At 41.7% G+C, this 10542-nt stretch overlaps 1 protein-coding gene and 1 long non-coding RNA gene across 2 annotated transcripts; one reads left to right on the top strand and one right to left on the bottom strand.

The window, feature by feature from the left end:
* The first annotated feature begins 442 nt into the window (after window positions 1-442).
* On the top strand, window positions 443-6520 carry LOC145433920 (uncharacterized). The gene is made up of 3 exons (XR_013913230.1): window positions 443-524; window positions 3941-4070; window positions 6400-6520. It is a non-coding gene; the product is annotated as an uncharacterized LOC145433920 (long non-coding RNA).
* Window positions 6508-8839, bottom strand: LOC145433801 (induced myeloid leukemia cell differentiation protein Mcl-1 homolog). The gene is made up of 2 exons (XM_080311061.1): window positions 7107-8839; window positions 6508-6860 (listed from the first exon to the last, which is right to left on the bottom strand). Exons 1-2 carry the CDS (start codon window positions 7575-7577, stop codon window positions 6741-6743), a joined length of 591 nt encoding a protein of 196 aa, XP_080167187.1. The 5' UTR covers window positions 7578-8839; the 3' UTR covers window positions 6508-6740.
* Window positions 8840-10542: the final 1703 nt, after the last annotated feature.

The following is a 10542-nucleotide window of genomic DNA, read 5'->3' as shown; positions in this document are numbered from 1 at the left end:
GTATCAAAGTCGCTCAACTATAGCATAGATTGTAGCAGCAAAATGCAAATTCGTATTAACGGTAGCCTGCCTAGTCCCGCTTATTACTCGATGTTCAGTACCGCCGTAATGTAAGCTGCGTTTGCTGTAGGAGCGAAGTCACTCAATACAAATTCCTGGTTCTTGCTAGATAATGGTAATATGTAGCCACTATCACCTAACCGAAAGCAAGTCGCTACTGCTGATTTAGAGTCTACTACTTTGAGATGATTGCTATAATGAACGTAGCGAATATCACCCTTAAACGTACTAAGCAAACTTTGAAACTATTGATTTTTATTCGCATATACATTTATACAATTTCATTTTCTTGCTTCAGCTCCTTGACGAAGCGACGTACGATCGTATCATTCTTGCGGTGATTTTGGCCAAAGGAATTTAAATAACGTTCCGTGTTCCATCCGCGCGCCTTATGGACGATAAAGCTTAGACAATGATGACCGCACGCTCTGGAACGTTTGTGCTGCAGACGCTTTATGGAGCAGGTATAATTTTCTGGTTCTATAAAGCACGCAATCTCGTATTTCAGCGGCATTAAGCCAAAGCTATCGTGAAAATGTGTCTCATCCTCATCCGCGTAAATGCATATCCAGTGACTTCCGATTTTTCGAGCTTCGTCATAATTGATCACGATAGCATAAGGAGGAGGGGGTCGCCTCGGCAGTCGATCGATAGGAAATGTGCCAAGGAAAATATGTTTTGTTGACTCGCAGCACCACAATATTTGGTCTATTTCATCTCCGTTCATAGCACGGTCACTTTACGACTGCTACTGATTTGAAATAGCTTCTGGAATTCCATGAAACAGAGCAAAGTAGTTTCCGCTGTTAGCCCGCCAACAGGAAATGTGATCCGTAAACTTAAGGTACCACTCTTTTGTAAGTCAAAGCAATCATCCAAATCATCAGGGCGCAAATTATAAACCAGTAGACAGAAACCACTAGCGAACTCTTAGGGCGTTAGGAGCCCTCTGTTTTTCTCCATTGCACCCGTACCTTCAATCAGGTTATGGTAAAGCTCCGTGTAATGAACCTTATCGAAATCTAGCTCATAACCTCCCTCCGGAATCAGAAATCCGTTCAGTTTCAGTTCGAGTCGTTGCATATTATTGTGTATGAAATCATAAGGATTTTTCGTAACATCGCCTTGAAAGGCTTTCGTAGCTACCATTCCGATGATTAGGCGAGAAGGTAGAGTCCCGCTATATAGATTCCCGATATCTATCTGCGTCGTAGCAGCCGCAAATGTGCGGGTGATCAATTTCATGTCGATATACGGATATTTCACCTGAGCATTCACCATCATCGCTGTCTTCACATCGTCGCTGACTCGTACGGTACATAACTGTAATTCTTTTTTCGTTAAGGTGAATTGACCGGCAGCATCTCCCATCATGAAAAAGCTTTTCGGATTCAAGGTAAGCTCAAACTCGAGAGGCACGTCATGTAGGATGTAGCGGTCTTGCAGACATAGTCCGTGATGGATTTTTGCACGTATTTCCACCACGTTATCATCCTTATAGGCTTTACTCCTGTTGTAATATCCTTTGTTAGCCGAGGCGTTAGTTCCACCGATCGTATCCATTTTCCCCAAAGTATCTTTTCTCCATCCTGCGGCCCTCTGTGTGGTATTTTGCACGTCAAGCGGAGTGAATAAATTGTGCAGATAGGACGAATACACTGTACTTTTATATCTTGTTTCAAAGTTTCGTTAGCGACTTTAATTTGTAGTTGAGAAATCAAGGAATCCAAGATATTATTTACAACTCCAACATCATCATCGGCGCCAATTGCTTCGCCACCTTTCTTTAATTGTAAATGAAATAAGAAATAGCTCTCGCTCAAATCGATAAAGTCTTCTGAGCCTTCGAAGCGGAATGTTATCACACTAGAGTTGTTCGAAATCGGCGCTATCTTGATGATTCTTTTCTTTTCGACGCTAGTCTGTGTCGCGGGAATGTGAAATAAATCCAATGAGGGATGTACCCCCTCCGGGGACTGTACATGAATTAACTCCGCCATCTATCAAGTCTCAAGTAACAAATGATGCTTATCGTCGTGTAATATATATTTAATCGAAAATATCTTTGCGACGTCTCTTTTTCGTGATCTTACGACCCCGTCTTGGCATTTTTATTTTTCTCAGTAAAGAATCGAGAGCGTTCCCAGCGGCTTCTTTTCCGCGTATTTTAAGACTATCGCCGACATTCTCTCCATTAAGAACATCAGAGGCTACTTGCGCACCGGTATGTAGTAGACGCTTGCCGAGTGATTTTGCACCTTTCGAAATTAGGGGCATAACGCTTCTTCCGAACGAACGAAATAAGTTTCCAAGTCCATGACCTCTCTGCACTTTACCCCGAAAAAAATTGATATCACCACCGCTCTGTTGGTGATAATAGTTTCTGAACGCCTCCCGATCACAGCAATAATGACTCCTCATGATGTCTCAAAGCAAGTGTGAGATGAAGAGGCGCGTTCCCAAACTTTATAGCTTCGCCTTTATCATCACGAAGCATAACGCGTATCTCGCTTACTCGCTCCGTATTCAGAGGAAAGAAATATGTTTTTTTGAATAGCATATGCTGATATTCATCTATTCCTGTCGTAACGCGGATATTGCGTAGTAGAGGCGCACTCGTATCACCTACAATTTGAGGTGTGATTACATCCGTATAAACTAAAACGTTGGTCACGGACTCAGGTTCCCCTTGAAAGTGAATTTTTCTTCGTCTATGTAATCCACCATCTAGCTCTACCTCCGAACGAGCGCCTCCTCTGAGAACGGGGTTTCTATTATCCATGAAAAGTCTCGGACCGCTGGAACTCTTGTAGGGTCCCGCTATCAAGACCGGACCAGAACCATCTACCCAAATAAATCGTGCTTTTTTCTGATCGTGATTGATACGCTTCATCAAACTAATTTTATCATGATAATCACCAGCCGGGAAATAATAAAAATTATTATCGCCTTCCGCATCATTCACGTACCATAATAAGCCGTCGTAAGGCTCGAACGTGGGCTGAAAATTATTTTTAAAAGACAACTCGGCAAGCCCTATCTCCCATTCACCAGAATCTATCGGTTTCGCGAGATCGATAGTAAAATCAGACTCGTGTGACGTAATATGAATATATTTCATAATGCAACTCCCCGTCTACGAAAATGCAATACAACACTCGAAGGAGAACTTCGAAAGGGTATTTTCTGTCCCTTCTCATCAAGTAGCGATATTTCGATGCGTTCTAGCCTATTTATATTAACAGGGAAATAAAAAGGCTTCGTGTAATATTTCGAAAATGATTTACGATTGTTCACCTGTACGACGCGTAACAACGGTAAGAGCCTACCGCTATCTTCTTGTGGCTCAATGATATTACAATGAACATAAACGAGATCGATAGTCGGATCATGTCGCATGCGAAAGTTCAAATGAATGATACCCTCGGTGAAAAAATAATTCCACAATGTACAATTAGTATTCGGGAAATGAAACACCAATAACTCCTCCCTCGTTTCCTTATGCATAAGAGCACCGTACAATTCTCCGAGGCGTAGCAAGCTACTATGCCCTATGTCCGTCTCTGGTCGCAATTTGTCGGTTACCTCGTTATGAGGTATAGAGATAGACATACTATGATTTTCAGGGAAACATGTTACTTTTGCATCAGGATTGTCTCTTTCCAACGATCTATACATGTCATATAACGAGTCGTATTCTCCCAATTTAAAATGAAATTTTCTTGTTCTCTTTTGCGATCTGATCCCATACCTATTCTTCGTGATCCTATACTGTTTTTGATAATCCGTAGGGAAGGAGATCTCAGCCAGAGAAACTTCTGTATCTTCCACGTTTTCGGGACGTCCAATTCAACGCAATAACTCGCTGTTGTATTATCAGGAAATTTATCCATGGAAGCGTTCGAAAATAGCGTGACGTAGCTCATATTTTGAGCTTGGGATTCTGGAGCATATAACCAACGCAAGAGGAGAGCAGTGATATCCAAAGCTCTTTGTTCCCATTCGAAATGGTAAGATTATAGAGAGAGAACGATACGATGACCAGTATGATTACTAGTTGCGCCAAAAACTGATAAAGGTTCCGACTAGACGATATCCTTCTTATCGACCCAGCTGTCGAATCCACTTCCATATCCCAACCAGCGCACTAAATACTGTTCTCGTCCCGCGCGTTTACGCCTTCTTATAATCTTCTCGACACGCCAAGCTTGCGGTTCTTTTACGCGTTGGAGCTCCTCTCTATAAAATCTACGCTGGATGACTTCACCACCGTAATCACGTAAGCGATACATTGGGGGATCCCCTTTTGGGCATCTGCGATATAGAAAATTTCCCGTTGCCAGTTGGGTAGGCTGCTTTTCTCAAAAAGATTTCGAATTTTCGATATACGGACGGGTACTCCTACAGCGAGGTCGGGTTGTTTAGCTTCTTGAAACCCGTAAAGTCTTCTCCAAACCGATTCCTGATTAGACGAATTCACTTGGTTTGGGGCCATGGCAATGCTACGATGGTACGTCCTGTTGTAGGAGTAAGTAAAGTCATCGAGAGCGCTCACGTAATTCCTCGTGCTATTTTTTGTGAAAAATCGATACATAATCGCCTTCATAGTACGAATCACCCTTTCAACGACAGAGGATTTCAATTCGCTCCTCGTATAGAAATATCTAACTTTGTTCTCCTTTAGATAGTTCTGGAAAGCGCGATTGGTATATTCGCTACCTTGATCGGTTTGCAACACTAACGGTACGCGTTCACGAAACACACGTTTGAAAGCAGAAATCATACTTGAAGCAGTTTTATTTTTAATCGCTATCATCCAAAGGTATTTGCTAAAAATATCAATCACCACCACCACAAAACGAAAACCGCTATTGTACTTTGAAATAGATTGCAGATCCATCAAATCGCTCTGAAACTGAGCATTGATACCGGAGACCACTACACGTTCACGCCTAAATTTCTTACGTAACGGAAAATGAAAAGTCTAAGTATCTTGTCCTTTAAGCCATTCTTTTTCCTTTTGCAAATAAGCGCCCCTATACGATTTGGGCTGTTTCGGATCAAAATAGTCTACGTCTCCCATTCTTTCCCGTATATACGGGGATTAGGCTCACGCTGTATCTTATAAAGCCAGGGAAACGAAGGTTGTGGAATCCGGCGCGGGCGTTTCTTTTGCGGGCGCTTTTCTTTCGCTACGGGGCTCGCGAGCCCCGTGTGTGCGGCGGGAGGGCGGGCGGTCGCTGCGTCTACGTCTTTTCTCAAGTTTCTCAGTTGAGCAATACCATGCCTATACAGAGCTAGTTTCTCGGAAGCATTTAATGGAGAGCTTTTAATTTTCGATATATGTTTATCACATTTCTTTTCCCATTCGTCCTTGCTTCGAAATGCGGGGAATTGTAGTTCACGCATTCTTCCCGAAAAGTTTACCCAACAGACTCCCGATGACGGGGATTGCAGCGCCTAATATAGCTAAAACAGACTGATTAGAAAAAAGTTTCTATTTTATCATATCATTTTATACCTGAGAGGAATCCACCCTTTTGTAGCACCCTCCGTTGACCTCTGCGAGTTTTTTGCGCCAACAATTGTCTGATATCAGATTTGTGTTTTCCAAGCCTCAACTTTCTAGACGGGGAGATACGTACTGTCCCCGAAGCCAAGTTATGAACGCACTGGCAAACGCAACTTAAAAATTGATTGTTCGATAAAAGTTCTTTTCGTTGTTTCCCTTTAGCGTTTTTCAAAAGTTTTAATTTAACGTGATAGTCGCTCAATCGTTTTCGAGATATGTTACTTCCCCTCTTCGACATGTTGAATGCCCTAAAATCTGTAGCGCGAGCTGTATTTATTCTTGATATACCGTCAACTTTTGATGTGGGAATATTTTGCTGCGAAGACGATAATTTTCGTCTGTCTCTTGCGTCACGTCAACCAGTATGTACGAGAACGGTTTTCGAGTTGCCTTTTTATAAGCCTCCGTAAGGAATCCGGCTTTATCCGGGAACATTTGACGTGAAAGAAAACTGATTTGACTCGCATCACGGGGATTTTTAAATATCACGATATAGCTCGCGCTCAAGGTCATATCCCGAAAGCCTTGACCCCTATAGAACAAATTTTGACATATGAACACGACACTAATCTTTGCGTGGTGGCTGTATCGAGTGAATAGATCTCTGGCCTCTTTCGCTTCCGTCATCATGTCGTCGATCACCAAGAGAACGTGCCTATTTCCTTTCTGTAACTTTTTGAGCTCGGAGAGCCCTTGCGAAAATTCTACCCCTTTCATTTTATCGTACAACGCCTGATAATTATTATACAGCCATACAATTTTTTCAGGAGCCGGTCTAATCATCTTCTCTGCGTTCTTCACCAACTCGTAAGTAAAATAACTCTTCCCGCTACTGCTCGGACCAGCCACGATCATCCGAAACGGAGCATGCAATGTACGTATTCGATCCATTTATTACAGAGATAAAGGCAATGTATGAATTCCATCATCAAGCACAATCCTTTTATAATAACCATAACTCAAAGCACTTCGATATTGCTTATACGTAAACATACGCACCCGTGGCACCGAAAACCACTATTGACGCCATCCGTGATCGATCTATTTTGAAGAATGGAAATCTTTGAAAGTTTTGTTGGCCATTTTCTGAAGCCGTTTCGAGCTCTACTTATCGCTGTCGTGTTAATGCCATTGCAATAGACGTCAGTCCAATTCCAACAAACATGAGGCTCTTCCAAACTTTATTGCTACCGAATGTTGTGTTATCGAAATATCCTACAAAACTGTCCTGAAACAATAATAAAAAATGTTAGCCTTCCAAATCTTACAGAAAGTTAGCGTAGCCTACTTGTTAGGTAATTCGAAGTTCGCTGCGCTTGGAAAGTAAATTACAGTGCTTTGTGGGAAAAGTTGAGAACAAAATTATAAGGTGGAATCTAAGGTTCGAGGGATGATAAGGGTTCTGGGGATCGTAGTACCTCGAGCTATAGATAATAATTCCTAAATCCTTAGTAAGGCTTGTAAAATCGCTTACCCATCCTCCGTTTTGCGCTATCCACTTTCGTCTTCTACTACCAATGTAACTCCCAACTGTCTGTATGATACCTTCTATATGATCACCGCGATGTTCATCCTCCTTATTCCGAGCAAGAATGCTAGCGACCACAAAAAGAGAGACAATCCTACCCCAATTTTCTTGGGTATCTTTGAAAATTCCATCAGCTATCATCAGGAACATTCGCTCGTCGGGTGAATATTCTTCATATTTTTCATCGACTTCTACATCACAGTAGCGAAGACGTTTGGAGAGCGCGTTTACGATAGTTCGGTGTCGCTCAAACATTTCATCCCCAACTCGCCGTAAGGTTCTCTCTGCTTTCGTATTTGCCTTAACGCATGAGCCGTCGAGTTCGTACATGATGTAATTCCTCGCCAAGGAATATGCTCCGGATGTAATTTCATCCTTTTCTTCAGTGAGCGAAGGTGATACTCGTGATAATTCCATGGTTTGAGGATAATAGCGAGTCAGAGTTCATTTCAATAGCGTCTTAGGGACTTTAAAAATGAGTTGCTCGCCGCAACTTACAATTTATCGAGCCTACGACATGAGTAAAGCGAGAATTCGTAGGCGAACATCGATCTTTATAGCGTCTAAGTTCTATCCCAGGGGTATATGTACTATCCGAAAGTGACGAAGTTCTATATGATACATTGTATATGCGCTATCCAATAGCTCATAAGTACTATGATCATCGAGGCATAAGCAGCTTCGCAGAGCCTACCCTTAACAGGAAATTTGTGTATACATTTTATATGCAAAATCTATGCTATACTTCAGCGTATTCGGCTTTAATAGCTCCTAACATTATAGTAGCACCGTCGCAGCTTACATTATAACGTTATTAGTCGCCGCTGGCGTTTTACTATCGATTTAATTACCCTTATTCTAGACATGCAAAAATTATGCAGGTATTAGTATTAAGCTCTACTCAGTAAACTGCGATCTGAAATAAGTCGTAGGGATGGTACTACAAAAAATAACTATACATCGTTTTGTATGGCCACATATTGTAGTGTTGCGACATAGACCGAACGCGTCAGTGCAAGTTTTGAAAGCTGGAAAAGATACGCTCGTATTATTTGATTCGGATATTAATCCTGCGGAATCTCAAGTTATTCGTAGTCATTGGAAGGATAATTGCATCATAGATGTGCAGGAAAAAGAGATCTTTCGATTTGTGGGTGTCGTCAATATTCAACGAAAATCCGACCATATAATTGTGCGCGGGTCCCATTGTTGAAATTGAATTGATCAGCGTAACGTTATACATACTGCGCTGTATCGAAAGCATCAATGCCAGTTGAATATCGTCGAATGGCTGTCTATAATGTTAATGACATACAAGAGTCCTAGTTATCTAAGCTGTGGATTTGCATAGCTGCTTGTTGATATATATGGATACAAGAATGGAACTCGTGAAGCGACATCGAAACATCAATCTGGAGGATTTCAGCAAGTGAATCGATGCAATGACGCACAATGATATCATTGATATATTATGCTCTTTTTCGAAATAAATGAGCTCGTACACTATACAATGCTATTTCAATGAGACTGAGTAAGTGTCAGCTGAAGTATAAGACATAAGGTCGGCACTGAATCGTTATATTATGGGAATCGATCCGACTTCTCGGGATCGTAATTAAATGAATGTATCGACAGACAAGTTAGTTGAAAAGTAAAACTAATCTCAGTAAAGTAAAACTAAGTTCCGATACACTATAGTTTAATTTTTTAAAATAAATGCATGAGTCAAGATGTCATTTTTTAGGTATTAATCATCACCGCGTGATTGTACTCGTGGCATTCTTACTAACATTCTAATTATTGATAACACGTACCAGGAACGGATATGAGCTACGTGGCTTTTTTCTGTGAGCAGTCGACGTTCTAATTTTCCGTGATACGACCTAGGGGGCCTATCATTCGATCGGTACCAAGCACATATTTCAACGGTGCATAGCTCAATATCGGTATAAAGCATACTGATCATGAGAGTATATCAATTCGGATAGCAATGTCGAACATTGATCAAAGCGATTCGCTACCTAAGCGTAGTGTGGACCCTACAAATTACGCTACATTCAACTGCGCTTGCATCGGTAACACAAGTAGCATAGGAATAGGCGAAGATGAAACTCGGATGGGTCCCATTGAACAGTACCAAGCTATGATAAATAACAGAGGGGAAAAGATTTATGAATGCTATGCGAAGCATAGAGATGTAACTGTTTCCCCATTGAATGATCCCGTTTTCTATAACATGACACGCTATGCTCGTAGACTAAGCACATTCATGCGGTGGCCGGATAATATCAATACCTCCGGAACAGAGCTCGCAGACTGCGGATTGTTCTATTTGGGCTATAAGGATCATTTAAAGTGTTTCTCATGCGGAGGGTTGTTTCAAAATTGGTTGCCGTGCGATGATCCCTGGCTCGAGCATGCAAAGTTTTATCCTGCGTGTCCTTTTCTCATCAAGCGGAAGGGGTTGCAATATATTCGTAATGTCTGTTATGCGACACCTAATATAAGAAGAGGCTCGACTAAATTTGATGGCGAGGTGGAATTGCGTGATGACTGTTGTACTTATGTTTGATATTTCTTTTCAAAGAATGAGTCTAGCAATCCGTGGAGATACTATTCTGGCCCAGGGGCCCTATAGAAAAGACTTGTATCTTTTTAATGACATCACAAAATTACGTATCGAAGCTTCGAATGGAGCAGAATTGACCTCGGATCAACTCTTTGTACATGCCACAAGCGGGATCATTCAGAAATATCGAGCCACTCTGAAGCATGAAGGAGGTTTGGTCGTTACGTATACTCGCGACGGGATCGAGCATTATCAACCTCTGAATTCGGCTGACGAATTCGTCATCTATTCGCCCAGCGTAGTTGTTCCTAATCCCGACCTTCCACTCGTATCGTTTATACTACAAGCCAGTGATCGCTACATCAAACAAAACGGTCAGATCGAACGCAAGAACTCGGATCGCAGCGTCGGATGGCATCAAAGCGGATTACCTCGAAACATCAACCGATCCGGAGGATTTCAGCACGCGAATCGACGCAATAACGTTCAACGATATCATTGATATGCTCTTTTTTCGAAATAAATGAACTGATACACTATGCAATGCTATTTCAATGAGACTGAGTAAAGTGTTAGGAGACATGAAAAGCGCTGAATCGTATGAAATGCGGTGACTACAGGCTTCAAACCTAAAACCTAGATCAATATCGTTGGCTGATTCCTCTGTGATGACGTTATGAAATCTAGTTCAACGTTTAGTGTATTACAGGGGAATTCATATTCTCAAAAACAGCTCAGTACGCATAATCATGATATTGTGGATGGATGATGTGGCACTATAGGCGTGGCGCTTGATGATGTGGCGTAGATGAT

Source organism: Botryllus schlosseri, chromosome 1, assembly GCF_051294905.1.
Source record: "Botryllus schlosseri isolate E-star chromosome 1, Bs_hap1, whole genome shotgun sequence".
In the NCBI taxonomy this organism is placed as follows: domain Eukaryota; kingdom Metazoa; phylum Chordata; class Ascidiacea; order Stolidobranchia; family Styelidae; genus Botryllus; species Botryllus schlosseri.
The sequence above is the reverse complement of the archived record's forward strand: the minus strand, read 5'-3'. Positions and strand labels throughout refer to the sequence as shown.